This window comes from Aythya ferina (genome assembly GCF_964211825.1).
Source record: "Aythya ferina genome assembly, chromosome: 3".
In the NCBI taxonomy this organism is placed as follows: Eukaryota; Metazoa; Chordata; class Aves; order Anseriformes; family Anatidae; genus Aythya; species Aythya ferina.
Genome location: NC_140298.1, coordinates 12,607,831 through 12,629,839, shown reverse-complemented (window position 1 = coordinate 12,629,839; position 22,009 = coordinate 12,607,831). Strand labels below are relative to the sequence as shown.

Genomic DNA, 22,009 nt, shown 5'->3' with positions numbered 1-22,009 from the left:
GCACAGATTGATTGCAGATACCCGCTTGGCTTGCTTCACCTCCTCTTTCCAAATCCTAGCTGTATGATAGCGTTAAGCTAAACCACTGCCAACCCAAGCACAGCGGACCAACTTCACTTCCAAGAGGAAAGGATCCTGGTGGCGATTCAGGCCTAGGCCCTTGCCTTGTGTAAAATCAGTGCCTGTCCGCTGAGCATGATGAATTTGGCCATTTTACACTGGCAGAGAGCTGACCCGTGGGTTATCGCTCGCATGCATGTTGTTTCCATGGAAGAAACCAGCAGACCGCGATGCATTTCGGAGGGGAGAGGAGTGTGGCGGTGCCAAACCCCTGGCACGGCACGGCAGGGCGGTGAGGGGCAGCTGGCAGAGATCCCTGGCCGCTTCGCCCTGGCCGTGCCTCGCGTCTCGACGTCGGGGCTTATTATTCAGCGCAGGGCTCCGCGCAGACGGCTCACCACTTCTGGCTGCTCAGCCAAATTAATCGTGCTGAGTGGGAACAAGGCGTACTGGCGAGCTTCCTTGGGACTGGGCGGATCGCCGCTGCTCCCCAACATGTCGCTTGGGGCTTTCTCATCCCCATCGCCACCCTCCAGCTATTTCTAGGCACAGCAAGCACCAAAATGCTCTTTTTTTTTTATTTCAGCAGCGGTCACTCTCTGTGCCTAGCTCAAGACAAACCCCAAGTCTGGTTTGACCATATGCTGCTTCCCTTTGGGCATCATAGGGCTGAATGGATGCCCAGGGGGCTCGCAGGACAGAAAATCAGCAATATCCAGGACAAAGTGATCACTTGCAGAGCCCTGTGTGACGTGTAACAACCTGACATACCGGCAGGCTGTTTGTCACTGCTTTCTCTTTCGTTTCCCCAGTGGAGCCCCATGTGTTGCACACAGTTTTTCCTGCCGAAGTTGCTTCATCTTCACAAATCCCTCCCTCCCCATGCCTCCTGTGAGGGCTCACTAGAAAGCCTGATATGTTGGCCATCCAAAGGAGCAAACAAATTGGGAATTGCCATTGTAAAACACCTGGCAGTCTGCTGGGGGCTCTGTTTGGTCATTAAATCACTAATGGTATCAGTGCAGAAGGTGAACAATATCCCCTCCAGCCCACACGCCCACCATGGCAATGGGATTCTGCTCAGACTCAACTCCGTAGGTGAAATTCAAAATGCAATGTTGAAATTTTTAACAAAACGCTCTCATTATCCTAAATAGAAAAAAATGTTTGATTCCAAACCATTTTTCATAGTAACATTAGACGAGAGTGGATTGTTCTAAACGTGTCACTTTCAACAAAACCAGCATCTTTATGGCTGAAAGGAAATACTTTGAGAATAAATCTTTGTGCCAGTACTAGTGATAAGTCTTTCATTTCATGCTCTAATTGAACATTGGCTTTACAACTTAAAAGCAATCATCCTAAATTGCCTTTTGCTAATGTTAATGCTTCAGACAAAGGGTAACAGCCAGATTAGAGGTTCGTATATTATTCAGGCAAATCTGGGTTCTTCATACATCACTTTTTAAAAGAAAATTAATTTTTCCATGTGTCAAAAATGAAAATAGCAATAATGGATGATACACTTACATCATCCCGCATTGCTCAGATTGGCAAGAACATTGCCTCTGAACAAAGCAAGGCTTGGCCAGCTCGGATGCCCTCATGCCTAGCCAGCTGCTGGGCAATGAGTGTGCATTCTCCAAAACACCACTGCCTGTGACCCCTGCCCCTGCTTCCTCCTCTGGAGAGACCAGCTCAAGTCCTCTGCCCCATTTAGCAACATCATCACCATCTTTTTGATAGATGCCACCCCTTTCTCTTCCTTGCTCTGTAGCTCGGCAATGAAACCCCTTGATCTGAGCTGAGAGCAGAGCTGGGTGTTCCTCCTGGAAGCCATCCCCAGGGCTTCCCTGTCCCCACTTTGCCCCCCATCCCAAACACGCTGCACCTCTCTGGCCCTATAAAACACACTCCTATAGGCCTCCTGTCTGCATGCCCCTTGGGGGTGAAGGCAGGTTTGCACAGCAGCCCTGGTGCCACTGTGCTCCCTGCTTTTTTGGCCGTGCCATGGGAATCCCGCTCTTTCCCAGGGCCGTGCTGAGAGTGGTGTATTTTTAGTTCTCTGTGCCGCGGCCGTGTGCCAGGTTTGTGGCCCTGGTAACGCTGGTGACAAATAAAGGTCCCCTCAAGCTGCTGGGGGGAGTGGATGCAGCGGGTGATGGAGGGCACCGCGTCCAAGCTGCGCCATCCCAGGGCTGCTCAAGCCCACGGGCTCCGTCCGTCCTTCCCAGATGTGCCAACAGCTGCCCAGCAGATTGACGGCTCCTTGGGCTGAGCGGAAGGTCCTGAGATCTGCAGAAGGCACAAATAGCAACCCAGTTTAAAAAATTAAAATTAAAATTAAAATAATTAAGAAGTAGCTGCAGCTAGGAGCTGTGCCTGGCACTGGGGAGTGTGCCCCCCCAGGGAAGCATTGCCACGAGCAGGTGCTTCCAGGAGGGAGCAGTCCTTGCCCCTGGTGGGAGAGAAGGATGCAGGCAGCTCTCCAGGCCTTTTGTTGCAGGATCTGAGGCTCCGAGGAGAGCTGAGAGGGAAGGCTGTGCAGCTGGAGGCTTTCTTCTGGAGATGGAGACGGTTGGGCGAGCAGGGAGCAACGAGAGGCAGCAGCCCCCGGGAGCTCGCTGTGTGTGGAGACGAGCCTGGCGGAGGATTTCTCCTTGCTGACAGAGGGCAGCTGCTACCGACAGGGAGGAAATGGGCACGCAGGAAATCCAGGGCACGTTTAGGCTCTGAGGGCCAAATCCCAACTGGCCATGCTGCTGTCTGCCTCCTGTACTCATCCCGAGGAAGCCATCAGTGTAAATATGCAGTAGCTCAGAAATTCAAAGCAATATCTGTGGTCTTATATAGCCCAGAGGTCCCCAGGTGCTTCACAAAGCCTTTGATATCATGCAGACAGGGGAAACCGAGGCAGGCAAAGGTGGAGGTAGAGGCAGTGTGTGCTGGGTCACACCACAGGGCTGCATCTTCCAGCATCTGGCTTGCCATCAGAGTGCTGCCCCGTGGCTTTGTGCAGACGGAGAAGCACTTGGGTTTTATCTGCTTTCTGTGATTTACTCTGCAGTTGTCAGTCTCCCGTTAAAGGTGGTACAGTCCGAAAGCACCTCTTGTTAATAGCTTGTTAGCAGGATCGGTGCCGCCGTGTACAAGCCGTATCGCCTTGATCCCATCTGTCTTGGGAAGCGTGGTCTGGAGGAGAGCAAGGATGGAGCCCAGGAGGGAGACCTGGGCACCCCCCGGTTGCGCTGCGACCGTCTCTAATTCATCTCCGCTCAGAGGAGCACTTAGAAATGTCACCGGGGAGCTGCAGCAGCAGTGATTGATCGCGTCTCCGCTGCACACTGACAGCGGAGAGCAACTTCAGCAAGAGGAGACCTTGGCTCCTGAGCCTCCCCTTGAAGTGCAGGAATGAATTATGCAAACTAATCCGTCCCTTGGCTCCTCCGACAGCTCCTGCTGCTTTCCCGAGGTCTCCTGCCTTTCCTTCTTTATCTCCAGGCGGTTTCAGAGCCATGGAGGCAAGGCATCCTTTTGTCTGGTGCTCACATGTGAGCACCCGTGGAGCGGGGAGCGATTCATCACCTCTTGTAGGATGTTGTCCAAAATCAGAGGATAAATTACTGAGCTAGTCTTGGCCACAGCTTGGTGCAAGCGTAGCTCCCCATGCATGCAGCATCTCAGTGCAGCACACCACCGAGGCGTGATGCTGTAAGGGTGCTCGCTTGAGGCAGGGCAGCACATGGGAAGGCTGCAGGGCTGGGAGGATGGGGAAGCAAGTCCCGCCAGCTCACGTCCTGGTACCCTGCACTTTTGCAACCAAAGCCTTCAAATACCCACAGCCCGCTCGTGCTGGGGATCTGCCAACAAGCCAACTGACCCCACAGAGATGGGTTTGGGCTGGCATTCTCCAGAACACCCTATTTCGGGCTCGCGTGTTGGAGATGCAGAGCTGGAATTTCTCCCCGTGCCTCAGCCGTCTGGAGTGCTAAGTCTTCTGCACGTGAGCTAATGAAATCCCGTGTGACTAGCGTTTGTGGTTTGCCACTGTTTGCAGAAGAAAATAATAGCGAGCTTAAATACCTATTAGTCACCCACAGCTCTGCATGTCTGCACCATGCATTTAGAGAGCAGATGCAATTTAGCCGGCCATGGGATTTTTTGAAAGAGTCTTTTAAATGTGCACTTGTGAAAAATCAGCGGTTAAGTACAGGAGATGTGATGCAGTTCGGCAGCTCTCGCCAGTTAAAAAGCCAGTGGCCAAAACCATTCCTAAAGTGCTTGCAGGCAGCAGGAATATTTCCTGGGTGAGTTCGGAACCCAGCTGAATACAAGCTCCAGGAAACAGATGCAAAATGCTGTGTGTAGTTTTATAGGGCTTTTTTTATTATTTTATTTTATTTTGTTTTATTTTATTTTATTTTATTTTATTTTATTTTATTTTATTTTATTTTATTTTATTTTATTTTATTTTATTTTATTTTTTATTCTAGTTTTGTCTTGCTGGTCCAGGCAGGTTACTTAAAAACATGCCCAGTGTGCATGGATCTCCCACCTACCTCCCTGGTGTTGCTTCGTGATGCTTTGCAGGTGAAGGCATCTCCCTCTGAGCTAGGGAGCACATTCCTCTGCATGCAAGGGGAGGCAGAAGGGAGAGAGATAGGACATGAGGACAGGTACCTCCTCGTGCTCCTCGTCCTTGTCTGAAGCACCAGTGTGGTATGCAGGAGCTTTGGGGTTGGGGTGTATTGAAAACTGGGGTGAGGCTGATTTCACCGGGCTGGTCCCACATAGCACTGGCCTGCAGGGCAAAGGATGCCCTTGTTGCTGAGATCTAGGGAAAGCTGCAACTAATGGGTATCGATCAGAGGAGGAAAGACATCTGTGGGCACAAATTTATGCACAATCTTGAAAGAAGTATGTTCCCTAAACGGGGAACAGCGTGAATAATTAGGCTTTGAGACAAATGCTAATCAGCATTACTTTTTGCCTCTGAGTCTCCAGACAGAGTATTTAATCTCTGGAATTAAATATTTCCCTGGTGAGAAGTTAGACAACTCCAAGAGACTCCTGTTTGAAAAATTAAGCCCGGTGTACATTGCTTTTAGATCTCCCCGATTGTGCAGAGTTCAGTCTGTCCAGAAGCTGGCCAGCCTCTGAACATTCTGAACTGAGCAAGACATAAAAACATTAATTCCTCCCCATTTTTATTGAGACACCAACAGAGAAACATTTATTAATCAAAGGCGACCCAAGACTGCTTGCAATCAGATGTAAAGGCACAGCATTTTCCATACAAGAGCTGTGACACAAACATCTTCTTGAGGTGAAATATTTTATTAAAGATTAAAGCTCAGATATTTATTACCTAGAAAAATACCTCCCACAGGTTGCATCTCTGTTCCTTTTTTTTTCTTCCTTTTTTTTTTTCCTTTCTTTTTTTTCCTTTTGTAGTCCCTGGGGTTCCTTGGCATTAAGTACAGGAGCTGAGCCATAGGAAAAGGATGGATTTAGGGAGACACGAATTGAACCTTTGACAACTGTAGGCTCAGGCAGTTGAGGAATCAATAACTGGTATCCATCCCAGCTTTTGTTCTCAGTGGTGATGTCTGTTTTAAAGCAGTCTCAGATGGATTAAACTTATATTATATTGTCTGGGCTTGCTTTTGGGAGTCTCAGAAATGTCTTAGATGATCTGCATGCACACACATCTATATGGGGACATACATGAGCACCCTGAGCTAGCTTTGGGGTTGGGTTTGAGGAGGGCATGGACCCTGCCCACCTAAACCCTCTACAACAGTGCATTTGTGATCAGACTTCAAGAGAGTGTGTATGCACTTTCCAAACCCCATCGGCCCAGATAGGTGTAGAAATGTATGTGTTAGTGGAGAAATATCATCTGAATGAAGCCTCTGCTTCACAAAGAAGCAAGAAGGAAAATTTTGCATTGTTAATTTAAAAAAAAAAAAAGAAAGAATGGGGGAAAAAAATGCGTAAGGCAGGAAGAGAGGTATTTGTTCCTCTTAGGAATAAGAGTTCTGGTGTTACGGTACTTATTTTGGAAATTTCATGACAGTGATTTCATCCTTTGTAGCCACTTGTGGCTCAGTACATTTTTACCATGGTTGCCAAGTAACAATCACTAAGCGTTTTTGTGTGTCGATCAGCAAAGGAGAGTGGAGGGAAGGGATAAAATCTATTTTCAGAGGCATAATCACTGGTGGCTCTTTGTAGGTTAACGGTTAAGTTTGCGCAGCAGTGACAGTATTTGGTTGAAGGCCTTGGGATTTACAAACAGGAAAACAAAGCAAAGAGACTAAAGAGGGTTTTTGATTATTGTTATTACTCTTTCTGAACGGAGTGGCTTATAAGCGATTAAGCAGGCATTAACTTAGCTGGACATCAGGTCCCACACGCAACAGGCGTATGATAATCCCTCCTTGAGCCCCAGGTTTCGCTGTGCCAAACCTCCCGGCACCCAACTTCAGCCCCATTTCACTCACAGGGGTGCTGACAGCAGGTACAAGTGGAGAAGAGGCTTCCCTCACTGCAAAAAAGTATCAAAATTGTAAGGGAAATATGGGGAAAAGGAGAGAGATCTGGTGAAAAGTCACTCCGTGAGTTCTCCCAGCATGGCAGAAGCAGATTGAAGCATAAAAATCCTCCAGGGCACCTCAAGGTCACCCACATCTTTCTGAAGGTGTCATGCCATGGATGGAGTTGCCGAGTCTTTCTGCAATTAGCTGGTGGAACTGAACCCCGTCTGCTTGGAAAAACTGCAACGAGCGGTGTGACACCTGTGGGAGTCCCACAGTTCGCCCTTGTCGTGGGGAAAGGCATTTGGATTTCATGGTTTTGGCCAGAAGGCCGAATAGCTTTGTGATCTGCTGGGCTCTTGGACTGGTGTGTGTTTAAACGGGGAGATAAGGACACCTTGATTTAGGCTACCAATCCCACCCTGAGATATTCTGTCCCTCAGCTGAGCCGGGGACAGAGCTGAGCCTCACTGGTGGCCACAGTTCTCAGCCAGGCAACACCAGCCGTGTCCACACCAGGGGATGTGGGCTGTGCTATGGCTCATCAGCAAATTAAAGCAGGCAGCTTCCTGGAAACTGCGATGGAGATAAGGCTTAACGCTCGCATCTGCACAACCAGGCCGAATCTGGGTTCCGGGAAATACTGACCTTTAATAAGTGTTCATCTCTCACCTTCTGACTGAAAAGATAAAGAAGAAATCCCCAGTGAATTGCAGAATAATGTTTCTCCTTCTTCGTATAAAATCCAGTGGTTAGAAAGGAGCGGCTCTTTGGCAGGATTTCTAGCTCACATTCAAGGGATTTGAGGTGGGGGGGTTGAGTGTGGTTCCTTTTTTTCCAAAAAAAAAAAAAAAAAAAAAAAGAGAGAGAGAGAGAAAAAGAAAAGAAAAGAAAAGAAAAGAAAAGAAAAGAAAAGAAAAGAAAAGAAAAGAAAAGAAAAGAAAAGAAAAGAAAAGAAAAGAAAAGAAAAGAAAAGAAAAGAAAAGAAAAGAAAAGAAAAGAAAAGAAAAGAAAAGAAAAGAAAAGAAATGACTTCCAGATCAAAACTTAATCATCCTCTTCTGATGGCCAGAGATCTGGGAAACAATAGAGCCAGAGCACTAATAACCACCTTTGTGTTTAAGGACTCTGTCTTCCTTTGAGGACCACAAGTGGGGGGAAAAAACCCGTGACATATTTTCCAGAGCCTCGCCTGGCTGCTGTCACGGAGCAGGCGAGATAAGGAGACCTGAAGGATCTCCGTTTCGAAACATGAGCTCAGTGCTGGTTTTCACACCTCCGTATCAGCCAGGTTCTGCCTTCTCCATGCCTTGCCTATCTGGGAAGAGGTATGTGGCACTGCTGCCCTGGAGGTGTCGAGAGAAAGGCAGACGGGGCCATATCTGCTTGGCTTCCACCCAGTGGGACACAAGTTTTCCAGCAGATCTGGATGTCCTGACGCACAAGCAACCCTCCCTGTGCCACCGTCTGGCTGGGACGTTTCAGCCCGCACCTACCAGTGCTGCTGCTCAGTCACATCCAACGTGGCTGAGCCGTTTCTGACACCTGGCCAGCTTGACTCCTTTCCCCTCTGAGTGATTTTTAGAGAATCACAGAATCAGAGAACGATCCAGGCTGGAAACGACCTTCAGGATCATCGAGTCCAACCATCAACCTGACCTACCAAGTCCCATCACTAAACCATGTCCCTCAGTGCCACATCCACACGTCATGGATCAAAATTCATCCCAAAGCAGGAGTGATGTGGAAAGGGGTGAAAGACCAGCACCATGGGCATATTGGAGACCACTTGTGTCGAACCAGTTTCTGAGTCAAACCACGCTGGAAGGGCTCGCAAGCAGAGGGTGCTGGGCAGCCCACGGTCAGGCTATTTTTTGGAGATAAAAATAGCAGCAGAGTGGAGTAAGCCCATGGTTAATCTGGGTCTGTTAGGGCCAGGCATCCAAATCCAGTTCCGTACTTTCATTAAAAAGGCCGCATTATTTACAGAGCTGCCGAACTGGCCAGTTGCCCACTGGGGTGACACCGGCCACCGGGCACTGGGCCAGTTTGACTGGGTGACTTCAGTATCCTCCTTCAAAGGCTGCACTGAGATTGTTGGCCTAACTCGTCCTCCTGAGACCTCACACGGTGGGTCACGAGCGGAGCTGGGATTTCTCTGCTGAATATCTCAGCCTCAGGATCACAAACGTCCACTTCTGTCTTACAGAAGCTCAGACACAGCAGGCTTCCCCGGGAGTTTCCTTGGTGGGTCAGAACCTCTCATCCTCTGTCTTGACCCAACATCCAGCCTTTAAAAGGTGAATTAAACAGGTTTTGAGAGGTTTGGGGAGGAAAACCAGCCATTCTGCAAGAGCTGGCGTGAGCAGGGCCTGGTTTGCTACTCAGCTGGCTTGGTTTGCCCACACAGGACACCAGGCATGACCCTGCTGCAGAAAGAGCTGCACGTGGAGTTTGCACATGGTTAAACACCAAAAAGCCCACTGGCAGGGTAAAATGATGGGTCAGGAGGAGAAGCTGCTGTTGAACTGCCTGTCACAGCTGTGACAGTTCGTTCTTCACAGCGTCTGGCCTCCCTGTGGCCTGAACAGTGTCCTCTGCAGCCGTCTGTATCTCTGGTGACAGAGGGGGGCTGCTGAGAGCAAGCCCCTCGGTTTGGGCAGGTATGGGATGAGTCCTGTGCCTCAATGCCTCCAGCTTCTGCTTGCAGGAATGACCTTGAAGATGCTGGTAGATCGTTGAAGTAAAAAAATTCATGGACAGCATGGAGAATCTTGCTTGGGTGGGTGGCACGGTGTCTTGGTGGCCCCAGGCTGGCAGCCTGGCTTGCCATGGCTATCTGAGCAGCAACGTTGCACCACTGCTGATGCTGTGGCTGGCTCCAAACTGTGAGTGAGGTTGCTTGGCTGGCCCACAGTCAGCTTATTAAAATGGTATTTTCCGCACATTTGTGCAGCGATTAGGGATGAAACGCAAATCACATGCAAATCGGTGCAAAGCTCTGCTGTGCACATTCAGCTCTGAAGTTGGGGACTTTTCTTTTCTGAGGCATTCAGGCTCTTTCCGTGCTCGTGTGGAGGAACAGGATGAACCTGCCTGAGATGCAAGCACGCAGCTGAACCCCAAAGCACAGAGAGGATGCTCTCTGCGAGGGCAAAATCCGCCTGGAAGCACACGCTGCCCAGCATCAGTTTGAGCTGCAGCGATACATGGAATCCAGCCCGTGCAAAGATCTTTGTTAAATAAACAGCTAGAAACCACACGAACAAGCCTTTCACAGAGCTTGCTTCCCAGCCTTGTTCCTCTTGTTTACCAGGGACTGTCTGGAGCCCAGTTTGTGGAATAGCCTGTCACACTGCAAATCAAAATGCCATCATGGTTGCTGGATATAGCAGCAAAATATGTTTCCCTGAGTATCAGATCTGGAAAGAAGGTCTATAAACACAATGAAAGCAAGAAAACAAATTCCCAAACCCTTGCCACAAAGAATAATTGCGAATATATATGAATGTATATTTTTAACTTGGCTTCTGTTCCTCTTTGGCTTGCAGATCTGTAGCACTGCTTCAGCCTGAAACGCAGTGAGGCCATGTTTCCTCACTTCCAGGCAGCTTCATGGGGATGGCAGAGCCAAGACAAATAAATAAATAAGGGCTCGCAGAGTGAAATACTATATTTAATAAGGCTGACGAGTCCTCCTGAAACCCAGTTGTGAAAACTTTAAAAAGTGTCTGTTTCCTGTAGCTATCAACATGCTAGAAAAAAGGGAAGCCCTGTGGGCCAGTCAAATATTTCCCAACGGCTCCAGTGACTTTCGCAGCTGGTCTTGATTTGCCTGGATATTGTTAATTTTCCTAACACTCGTTACAGCCCTGGGATGGAAATCCTGTATCCCCTGAGACCGCCTGAAGGCAGTCAGGGCTGGAGCAGCCAGGCACTGCTGTGCCTGCATGGGCACTGCAATTCGGGCTGGGACCTCATCTGGATCAGCAGCCAAAGCCCTAAACCGAGGGGTGTGCACATGTCCAGCTTTGAGCATCGCCCTTTCCCGATGGAAAACCTCACTGAGCTTCTCCTTCTACTCCAGAGACAATCACTATCTGAGGGAGCAGCAGGCAGCAGGCAGGGAGCCGGCGCGAGCGCTCGGTGACAAAGCAGCCATCCCCAAATTACTCATCCCGATTAGCTCTTGGCTTGAGGAAACGAGGCTGAGTTCATGAATAATAGAGTGAATAACAGAGGCCTAATAAAGGACAAAATTCATGGTGGATATAGCTCCATCACGTCAGCAAACAGGTTTCCGCTGCTTGCGGCATCACCCTCTCAATGCGAGCCAGCATCGAGGCTGCAGCAGCTTTGCCTGCGTGCCTCTGGGCTCTGTGTATGTGTGTGTGTGTGTATGCAAGTGCCTATTAAATATACATGGCCCTGCTATTTGTGGGGCACCATATGTGTACCGGGGACATAACCCGGCTGGCTGGAGATTGGGTTTGTTCTCGGCTGCGCTGGCAGGGCCCCCTGCACATCAGTTGTCGCCCACTTGGAATAAATACACCTTGGGCATTTCTGCTTTCAGGCTCTCTGGAAGCCTGGAAGCATGCTTTTCTGAAGCCTGTCTGCTAGGTTTTGGACATGAAGCTGTTTATTTGAGGCATAGAAATGGAAAATCTCTTCTTCACAATTCACCCTGGAATTTTCCTGCAAAGATCAGTGAAAGCAATCATTAACATGGGGCATCATTTACAGCTCTGTGCAAAATAATCCTCCAGGCTCTCCAGCAGCTATCAATTGGAAAACAATAAGGACGATTACTAAGGATTCTTTTTATTTAAAAAAAAAAAAGTGTTCTTCAATACATGCTGGGGCTGGAGGCTGCAGGCACGTGGCCAGAAACCCCAACCATGCTTGGGCCCTGCTGCAGTGATTGTGGTTAGGGCTTAAATTAACCTTAAACGCCTAAATAGCTTTATAAAGGTGATCTCCACTGAGAAAATAGAGCTGCAGGTGTGTGTGGCTATTAGAGGATCCCCACCTAGCAGTAACAAATAAACAGGCACACGGTCAGTCTGGGATCCTGATATTCAGTCAAAAAGCAGGTATCGAGATGAGGTAGTGTGAATTGGTATGAATGCAAGTGCCATCACCAGCATGCCATCACTTCTGGTGCCAAAAGCAATTAAGGATAGCTTTGTTTCTCCCTGCCTGGGCCCCAGGCTTTACACTGGGAGGACTTTGGGCAGCCACCCCCTTAGCATCCCTCCTGCCCTCCTTCTACCCAGCAACTTCCAAACCATCCCTGTGGTTCCCACCTGGCCCAGGCTAGGTAGAAGCTCTCAAGGACACGCTTTAGGGGTGTTTCTGCCTTAAATACCTCTAGGTCTTCTTCTTTTAAACTGACCAGGTGTTTCCTGGGACCCAAAGGCAGCAGGCTCCTTCTGTAGCACCACTCCACCTGCAGCCACCCAGTGTGATGAGCCCTCTTCTGCCAGGGGCAGGCTGGAGCATGGTCCTACTCCAGGCTTTCACAGAGTTGAGCTCAGGATCAGGACAGCCAAAAAAAAAAAAAAATGAGTCAGAAAAGGAGAGCTGGTCACGGTCAGAGCTCCTCAGCAGCATCCAGGCACAGGGAAAGCCCTGCTGAGGGCACAGCATCTGCAACGTCAGGTTGGCACCGGGAGAGGATGGAGCGTTTCCAGAGCAGATGAAATCCTCCAAGACCTTGAGCTGCCAGTTCGAAGGAGCCTACGCATTTTGCAAGTTTTTTGAGTCTTAGAACTTGGTCTAATTTAAGCGAATTTTTATGGGATTGGCACATCCTAAGTGCTGGAGAGATCCTTCTGCTAAGTTTCATTCTCTGCAGCAAAGCATAAGGAAGAGAGAATTACTCAGCATGGTGTTTGGAGAAAAGAAGCAAAAAAAATCATGGGCAAGGCAGCATACTTTTTCCCTAAACCGAGTCTTTGGCGGATGAACCACTCAGCCAGATGGTGGGGGCTTCTTGTAACTCTCCCTGCAGTGGCCACCCCACCTGGAAAGTTTCCATCTCAATAGCTAAAGCCTGGCAAAGTTTCCGTGGAAAGTCCTGGGCAAGTTTAACGACAGGCGCTTCGACATGCTCTGCCTTTAATTCCAAGCCCTGAGGGCATCAGTAATCCAGATGAGCATGTGTAAGATACACGGATCAGCTGGAGAAACAGCATCTGGGAACTGTTCCCTTCCTGATGTCTGAGGCAGGGGATCGCGGCGGGATGGAAACCAACTCCTGGGCTCTGGTGTTTTTGTGTGGGAATCGCCGCTCCCACGTCATGTCGGCAGTTTCCAGCTGGAGCTGGGGGGTGTGATGTGGGGCTTGGAGGAGCCCTGCCTTCACACGAAGCGTGGTGGGCCTGTGGTTGGCACAGGAGCCAACCCAGCACGTGTGCCTCCACGGGGCTCCGCAGTAGGATTTTACATCCAGCATTTGATACGTCTATCAGCCCTCTGGGCATATGGATGGGGGCTGGAGGTGCAGAGATGGCCGTGAAGGGGAGGCTTTTTAGCAGCAGATGTAGCTGGATTTAACCTGCTCCCACAACGAGGCCTCCTCCGAGGGCCTCAACCAACAGGTCTCAGCTAATAGCACCGAATGATGCCTCCTGCTGCCACCATTGCTCTAAATGGCCCTGACACACAGCTGAGGCCTCTGTGGGCAAGGACTTTTCTCTATCACTGTTCTTAGCTGTTCCTTGCCGCTTTCACCCAGGTGAAATGTGGATGTGTCCCCCCTGTAAGAGCCGCTGGCCGAGGTCAGGCCCATCGCAGCGTGCAGCAGCAAGCTGTCACAGAGCACTCAAGTGCTTCCCTACGCTCACGTTCCTCTCGGCCACTCCGTTCCTCTTATTTTAGCTTTGTTTAAACAATCTCCTTGGTAACAGGAGGGAGAAGCAGAATTTTTTCGTCCTTCTCCTGGGGCTGGTTTCCTGCCTATCTCAGCACCGGGAGGAAGCACGAAAGCTCTCCTGAACAAACGTCCTCATTAGCAAACACATGTTTGCATCTGTGCTCCCACCACAGGTTTTAACCCCGTGTATCTTTGGGGATTTCAGGAGCCCCCAGTGTCTCTTTCAAAGGGTTTCTCTACCCAGAGTTTCAGTGGAGAGGGCTGTATTTCACAACTTAATTTATCTGGCAGCAAATCAACGGTGTGTCGGTCAGTGAGTGGTAAGTGAAATTGTCCACATGCCCCTGACCTCGAGTCCAAGAAGACCGTGAGGATCCTCTGCTCTTCTTGGGACAGTTTCAGAAAGGCCCCTGTGAGGAGATCAGCATCAATTCTTAGCAGCTCCCAAAGTCCTGAAAATGTTTAAAAAGGCTGGGAAGCGATGGCGTTGCGCAGCACCAGGGTGTAGCTCACCAGCTGGGTTCTGGTCTTAAGAAATGAGTATCCCTGACGCTTCGAGCCTGCACAACAGCGGCATCCCATATGGTGGCATCCAGAGGCTTCATGTTTTTTGTAGCCAGGTAGCACCCTGATGCTGGTCCAGCACAGGCGACTTGCCCAAGAGAGGCTGGAGCGGGGGGCACTCTGCAGCCAGCCATTTAAATTGCTAAAATGTGAGCTTTGCGCTGGAACATCCCTTGACAGATGATTACTTACAACTTCTCCTAATAAAAGTTCAATGTGACACTTAGTGACAAGCTAATAAAAGATCAAAAGGCTCTTCCGTAGCTTAGGAGCCTATTAGCATCTGCAGGGCCACAGCACGGAGAGGAGGCAGGGTGTGTGCTGTGTGCTGCACTTGCAGATACCGATCACATCTGCACACACGTGCACACACGACTGGTCAAGGCAGATGTTGTTTTGCTTGGCACTTTGACTGCAGTTTGCATGTGTGCACACGTGTTTTGGTAAGTGTGAAGCATTGTCAGGAGCAGCAGAGCACGCCGGTGTGAGCAGCACAGCAGAAAACGTTTCGGCTACAGGCACTTTCTGAGTCTCAAAGCAGTCACTTGATCCCTAGACAAAAGATGATAAAAGTAGTGATGGTGAAGTGCTTTTTTCTGTGGAGGCTCTGATCCTATATTTGGGTCTCCATTCCAAGATTTTGGGGGAGTGTCTCTACCTCCCATCTTGAAAAAAAGGGGCTGATTTTTGGGGCTGGCCACCAGATGCATCTCTCTGACTCAGTGCAGAGGTAAAATGAGGCAGGATACTGCTCCTGAAAGGCAGCTTGCACATTCAGTACGGATGTTTTTCCTCTGAATTTCTGCAGCATGCCCTCTGCTGTCACTGAGCATCCCTGCGTCCTCCCAGCAATTCTTTTCCCATATAGAGGGAAGGGCAGGGCGCAGCCAAGACCCCAATTGTAGCATCTTCCTGAACAAGGGAGAGCCTCCCTTGATCTGAAACCAATGCCAGGGGAGATTGAAATGTGTCTTCCTTTGGGAGGCACTGGAGCAGCTGATGCCATTGCACAGCAGACGTATTCTGGGCTTCCTTCAACCCTGATTCCTGAAGCTGAAGGCACACTGCTAGGTTTCACATGCTGTCCTGTTTTGTTTACTCAGCTTAAACTCAGCAAAGTTTGCTAAATAATTTACAAGGCTGCAGAAACGTCCCCTCTGCTGGCAGTAGCTTATTGCAATTCATTTTGGGAAGTGCCAAAGCCGTTTCAATAAGAGTGATGTGTTCTGTTTGAGGAGCATTGTCATGGCAACTATGTCAGGTGCACACAGAGAAGGGCAACTCGTACTTATTGGAAAGGTTGGAGCAATTATTCTCATAAAAGGGAACCTGTCTGTGAAGAAAAGCCATGTGCGTACTTGGGTGCACGGAGAAGTGGGAAGCAATTGTATGAGTTTCCAGTTGTCTTCCCTTGGGGAAGATGTGTATGAGAACAACCAAGTAGATGGGCAGAGGAAGAGCAGAAATACCAGATTTTGGCTCCAGACTCTGCAGCTTCTTCATAATGGCATTTGCAAGGGTTTATATGCAGGAAGGGTCTTAGGCTGGGAAGAATCCCGGGCACTAAACCCCTTGCTTGCAGCACAGGCTGAATTTTTTGGGACTAACGGCAGTTTTGTGTGAAGCCACGGGATGAGTTATTTCTACTCTGTCAGCTTTCCCAGGCGCCTTAAGCAATTCCTGCTGGGGTGGTTTTGATCAAATTCACATCAAATGTGTTTTCCTTCCTAGCCATCGCTTGCATTGCACTGTTTATGCGTGTTGTCCTTGGAGATCCAGACACTGATCTAGACTTAGTGACTCCTGTGCGATCCCTCCCCATGATCCTGCCTCCAGCAGGCACTCAGTGAGCTTTCAGTGGTGGGTCACCACACCTGGATGTGCAGGGCAATGGGACTGGGAGAGAACAGCAAACACTGTTTTGTCCTGGTGTTACCATATCCAGAGCCAAGAGTCAGTCACACCTTCAGCTGTCCTGGCAAGGGGAAACTTTTAAGCATGACGAAGGGCTCAGGTCCTGTTTTGGGGCACTTCATGCATTTTTTGGCCAGCCAGCCCTTTGTGCAGTGTGACATTGGCAGATGAGTGAAGGCATGGATTAGCCAGAGTGCAAAATTCACACTCAGATCAGAGCAAACATCAGGGATTCCCCAGAAAAGCAGCATCTCTGGTCTGACAAATACTGCCCAACACAGCCTTCGTAAGGAGAGCGTCAAGCAGCATTCAGTCTAGCATTTGCAATATCTTACCTGGTGATTGTTGCTCCTCAGAAGTCTTTTCTGAGGCACTGAGCATCAGCTGTGCCTGTCATCTCCCAGCTATTCAAGCAGCAACAGCCCTCAGTCCTGCTGCCTCTGCAAACCACCTCCCACATCTTGCTTCTCCACAAGGCCAAGGAGGAGAGTGCTGGATAGACGAGGCTTTTCCAGGGCTCTCCTGGTAGCGATGCTCTGAAGCAAGACAAAGTTATGTATTTGAGCCGTGTGTTGTCATTTAAACTTAATGCATCCTGAGGCCAGAGGAGCAGTTGTTTCATGCTGCCACGGAGATGACAGCACAGCCCTGTGCTCTCACAGAGATTGATTCAGCAAGACTGATTTCTCTGAAAAAGAAGGAGAGGGCAACCAAGAAAATAAAAGCGACCAAGTTAATTTTGGCTCCAGTGGTGGAGAGAGAAGGACAATTTCCCCTCCCTTCCCAGTTTGCAGTGCCCAGGCTGGTGTGCTCAACATTTTGGCAGGCATTGGGCTGTGCAGCCCCATTCAGATTTGGGCTGCTGGGCCAGCAAACTGAGCTGCCGCATCAAATCTGCTTACATTTACCCTTCCGAAAGCATGTGTCAGGCTTAGCTTCAGGCAGGTTTTCCTTTGCCCTCCATGTCATGTTGGCAGCATGCTTTAGGCAAAATTTTCATCAAGCACAGACATTTCACGTCAGCAAGCCTGGGATCTGCAAAGGGCCCTTTATGGGTGATTCACGGGGCATCTTACAAGCACGGGACCCCATCGGCACGGGGTTAAGGATGGCCAACACCACGGTCTCTCCTCTCACTCCCATTTCCATTTTGACCATCATGTCCAGCCCATGGTGTCAGTAGTGCCAATTTATTCTCTACGGTGGACTAATTAACCAACTGCAAGGAAGTACGTCACTCTGACAACTACCTGCAAACTTTGCACACCGATGCTCCTATTTGCTAGAGCCAAGTCTGTACCAAGCCAGAAACCTTCTCTGGTTCCCACTGCTCAGCCACTGTCTGTGTTGGGGAGGTTTGGTCTGCCCTTCTGCTTGTGCTTGGGGGTGTTGGGATATCTTCCCCTGTCTTTTATTGGATTTTAATGGTTATGCATCCGGAGAAGAGGCTGAATCTGAGCTCTCTGAGTCGCAGGGTCAACCAGAAGACATTTTATGGCCTTTATGCATCCTGAACCGCTGGCTGGGAGCTGGAAGTGAAATGAGATGCCCCCAGAGAAGGCATCTCCAGCCTGTTGGCATGAGTGGAGCCAAGACTGGGCCCCATGACCAGTGTCTTTCCACCTAGGCCCATTGCCTGCTACAGCTGCCATCCCCATATCCTTGGCTGGTAAAGGCCTCCAGAGAGCGTAGGCTGGGGCAGAAATCTTAATGAACCCTCTCCTCTCTCAGAGCCCGCCGTTTAACAGATAAAACTGCGTGACAAGGTTGTTTGCACAATCTAGCCCACGTTTGAGCATTTTCTGTCCCCGAGGAGGGAGTGACCCTGTGCTGGCAGGGCAGGCATCGCGTTGCCCTCCCGCTCGTCCCCCTGCCAGGCGCACGTCACCTGCAGCCAGGATGAGGGCTCCCACCGCTGTCACCTCCCTGCTATCAGGTGCAATTTTCTTGTCAACTGGTCTAAGAAAAACCTCGTCTCCTCCTTTTCCTTCCCAGCAACAAGACAACTTCCCTCCTCGAGTAGCTGTCAGAAATTTGAGCAATGAAGCTGCTAAGTGCATAAAAGCACTCCCCGGTGCCCGGGTCTGAGGAGCTGCGTGCTGCAGAGGCAGGCACAGGAGCAGCTAGGGGTTTTTTGGCATCTCTAGGAGAAGGAACAGGGCTTTCAGTGGAAGTCGGATGGGTGACAAGCTGCATAAGAGCATTATTCCCTGAACTGATTCAGGAATAAATGTTTGTCTGTCCCGGCAGTGAGAGCATGCTATGGGCAAGCAACTCACTGACTGCTGTAGCAGCTGGTTGTGTGTTTAGAGATGTTCATTTTTGTGGCCCACTGGGCACGCCTTCACTAGCTGCATGCAGGACTTGGTTATTTCAGCCCCAGCTCCTGTGTGATCTGGGCATGGCGATGAAAACCACCTTTCAAAAAATGCCTGGGTAGGTTGCCACCAGTCGCTCCTGGTGCTTCCTGAGCCTGCAAGAGAGCAAAGTCTGGCTGAGGTATCTCTTGCCCTTCCCAGGGATGTGTTCAGAAAGCGTGGGTGGGCTGGCATGCTTGTACCAGGTACACATCACCCCACGAGACCAGCAATTTGCTGCCCATGACACCGAGCTGGCGTTAGCAAGCACGTTGCTCTCCCTGGCACCTGGGATACTGCAAATGCCAGAAGTTTACCCAAGCTCAGAGTGAAACGTGAGAAACCTGCAGAGCATGGCTAAATACATAGAAACCTGGGCTGGCTGGAAACCCTGAGACACGGATATCTGGGGGCTGGGAATGCTTCAGTTGGAAATACTGTCTGTATGCTCGTCCTGCTCATACATCCTCCTACGGGCAGGTGCTCTTGGCACTGGTCAGAAACTGTGCCGGGTGGCCCTCAGGCATGGTGGCTGTTCCCTCGTTGCACCATCCTTGGAGCATCGCCCACCAAAGGGATTTCTCCATGGGTTCTAGAAACCAAAGGTTGTGTGGCGATGCTCTGCTGAAAGGTCTTTACACTGTGAGTGGAATGGTGTAGTTTGAAACGAAGACTATAACCCCGATGAAGAGCGTGGGTCTTGGAGCAAGGGCAGGAATTTGTACGCCGTGTTCAGGAAGATCCCCTTCTTTCCCTTGCTGCTGGGTGTCGGTGAGAGGAAAAGAGCTGGAGCTGCAATTCTGCAAGATTTGTTTTATTCTTTGATTGCTGGTACATGGAAATGAGCTGAAACTCATTCCCTCAGCGATTGCCTTGGCTACGGACTCGGGGACGAGCAGTTTCTGGTAGAGAAATGCAGACAGTTGGCTGCTTTCTCCTTGGCAACACTTTGCCCAACTTTTTGTCAGTGTGAGCACATGGGTGGAAGGGGGTGCCTGGAGCCAGGTGGTTCCCATGGGTGGTTGGCAGCTCTGAGTGGAGCCACCAAGCACATTCCCCCAGTATTTCATCCTCCCTGCCTGGACACAGGCAGGAGGAAAGTCCACGCACTAAATGCCCCTGACACATCGTGGCACCAGCTGGGCTGATGCCAGTGCTTTCTTTTACCAGCAAGAATGCATTGCTGCTCACAGCAATGGTCCCATATGACTAAATCAGAGCACAAAGCTGGGTAAGGCAATAGTTTGTCTCCCGCTAAGGACCCAAGACCTCTGCTGGTTTTTGAGGGAGTCTTGCTGTGCAGTGGGGGCGTTTCAGGGTGCTCTACAGGACCCAGCAGGCAAAAGGCAGTGCCACAGAGATCAGGCGTGCTCTAAGAATAAGCTGTGTTATTTCCACGCGCTTGTTTCTCAGGCAGATGTGGTCTCCAACACCATCAGAAGGAAATCCTTTTCTCTGGGATTGCAGCATCATCCCAGGGACTCATTTGCCTCAGCAATTTTTGCTGATTGGGAATTCATCTTGGGGAGCAGACTCGTTGGTTTTTCCTCCCACCCTTTGTCCCAGCAGCCTTGTTACAGCAAAAACCAGCAGTGCTCCTGTCTACCCAACACAGAGCACTCACTCGCACCCTGGGAAGACCACCTGGAAAGCTGCATTACAGCAGCACCTGCTGGCAGGGGCACTTTCAGTCCTGCGGCCCCATTGTTCTGTTCCTGTTTGTGTTGAGTCTGAGCATCGGGAGCTGCTTTTTGTATTTTATGGGCACCCAGGGTTCTTCTTGTAAGAGAGGATTATTGTGCGGAGCTTAGAAATGCCGCACACAGAAAGCCAGAGCACGCCCATAGGCAGTTTGCATCTCGATTCCTCTGCTGCCCTCAGTATTGCTGAACGCAGCTTTTTTAATTAATTTTCCTGAGAAGGGCTTTTTTTTCATACGTGGAGGGGACGCGCGGGATGCAATTTAATGGGATTTGTCAGGAAAATTATTGATTTGGTTAGTAATATTTTTGAAATCGTGCCATTCTGTTAATACTGCCGGGCCCTCGGATAGCTTGGCTGTGAGCATTTTTGCATCCTTCATTAGTTTTTTAATACACAATAATTTCACCTAACTCATCAATGCAAAGCAAGATCGGCTGCGCGCTCGGTACCTATTTTTCCTTCGTACAAACCCGTTGCAGCAATAATTACCAACCGAAGAAATTATTACAGATATTCATTATAAAATACAATTACACCGAGCCGCGCTGTATTGTTACACTCTTCACAGCCATCGCTCGCTCTTGAGTAAACGGTTTCATTATGAGCATGAAGGGCAAACTTAATACACCTCTGACTCATAGCGAACGGCACAAGGAATCATCCTGGCTGTTCCTCCGAGTGCTTGGCGGTGTTTGCTCCGAGTGAGAGTAAAATGTCGCCTCTGCTGCCAAATACTTGTCAGGGCACAGAGGGGCTCTGCCACGCAGCGTGCCGAGGAGCTGGGGATGGGACCGCAGCATCCCTTGCCAGTCGGAGCCCGCGAAGCCCATAGGGAGCAGCCGAGGGTCATGTTGTGTGTGGATGTGCGGTGTCAGGATGAGGCAGAGCCCCCGGCAGGGGCTGGGTTAAGCGGGAGCAAGTCATCGAGGGGCTGCGTTGCACCCTGGGTTTTGGGAGGCACCCTGACCCCACAGACTGTGCTCGTTGTCTCGGCCTCTCGGCTCCTGCCCTTTGCTTTCGGCTGTGCTGCCCCTCTGGCTGTGCCACCGAACCCACTGTTTTCTCTCCGCAGCCACCTCCTCCTGGCGTTTCCACCCTCCTCCTCCTCCTCTCCCTGTCTCCCTCCTCCCTCTTCCCCCCTTACTCTTGAATCTCTATTTCTTCTTCTCTGTTCCAGCAAAACGATATCAATCAAGGTGATAGATGATGAGGAGTATGAGAAAAACAAGACCTTCTACCTAGAGATCGGGGAGCCCCGGCTGGTGGAGATGAGTGAGAAGAAAGGTGGGGGACGTGCTCCGGGGCTGAGCCCAGCCTGTGTGTCCCTGTCTGGCTCACTCATGCCTGGCACCTGCAACACCGAGCTCACATCCCCAGCGCCTGCGGGAAAAGGCAGGAGCAGGGGCCCCCCAAAAACCCCAGGCTGGCTGGTGGGGATGCTCCTGCCCTTCCCCATCCGTCACAGGGTGATGTGCAGCCGCTTCCCTCCCTCCCCGACCATCTCGGCACCACGGCGGACGTGAACTGCATGCGCGTGCGATGCCAATCATGTGTTTGCCTTTGTCTTGTGTTCCCACAGGAAATTCATTACCCTTAGAATACTTGACCGTGAGGAGTATGAGAAAGAGTGCAGTTTCTTCCTTGTGCTTGGGGACCCGGTGTGGCTACGACGAGGAGTGAAAGGTGTGAGAGTAACACCAGACCAGCTCTCGAGACGCTGCCGTCCGCTTTTCTCTGTGTCTCCCTACTCTCACACTCCTTTCTCCTCGCGCTCTGGCTCCCGGCCGTTTTGCCCTCCCTCCTTCGAAGCTTGGCCCCTTGCAGCTTTTTGCTCTGTTTTTCTTTTCTCTTTTGTTTCGGGGGCACCCCGTCTCGCTCACGAGGGCCCCCCTGGAAGACCCAGGCAGGGAATGATGAGCATCACCATCTCCTAGGGATGTTTTCAGCACACTGGCCTGCCACACCGCAGCCGCAGCTTCATTCAATCTGAT

The 22,009-nt window shown here is 50.3% G+C and overlaps 1 protein-coding gene across 9 annotated transcripts in view; it reads left to right on the top strand.

Moving 5' to 3' along the window:
* Positions 1–22,009, top strand: part of SLC8A1 (solute carrier family 8 member A1) — a 105,394-nt gene that overhangs the window by 64,881 nt on the left and 18,504 nt on the right. For 5 of the 9 annotated variants that reach the window (XM_084515504.1, XM_084515503.1, XM_084515500.1 and 2 more), the window contains exon 3: positions 21,196–21,302. In XM_084515504.1, the coding sequence (XP_084371630.1) occupies positions 21,196–21,302 (107 nt within the window). Of the gene's footprint in view, positions 1–21,195; positions 21,303–21,597; positions 21,702–22,009 lie in introns of all 9 variants that reach the window. The other 4 variants (XM_084515505.1, XM_084515498.1, XM_084515502.1 and 1 more) reach the window with 1 other exon arrangement.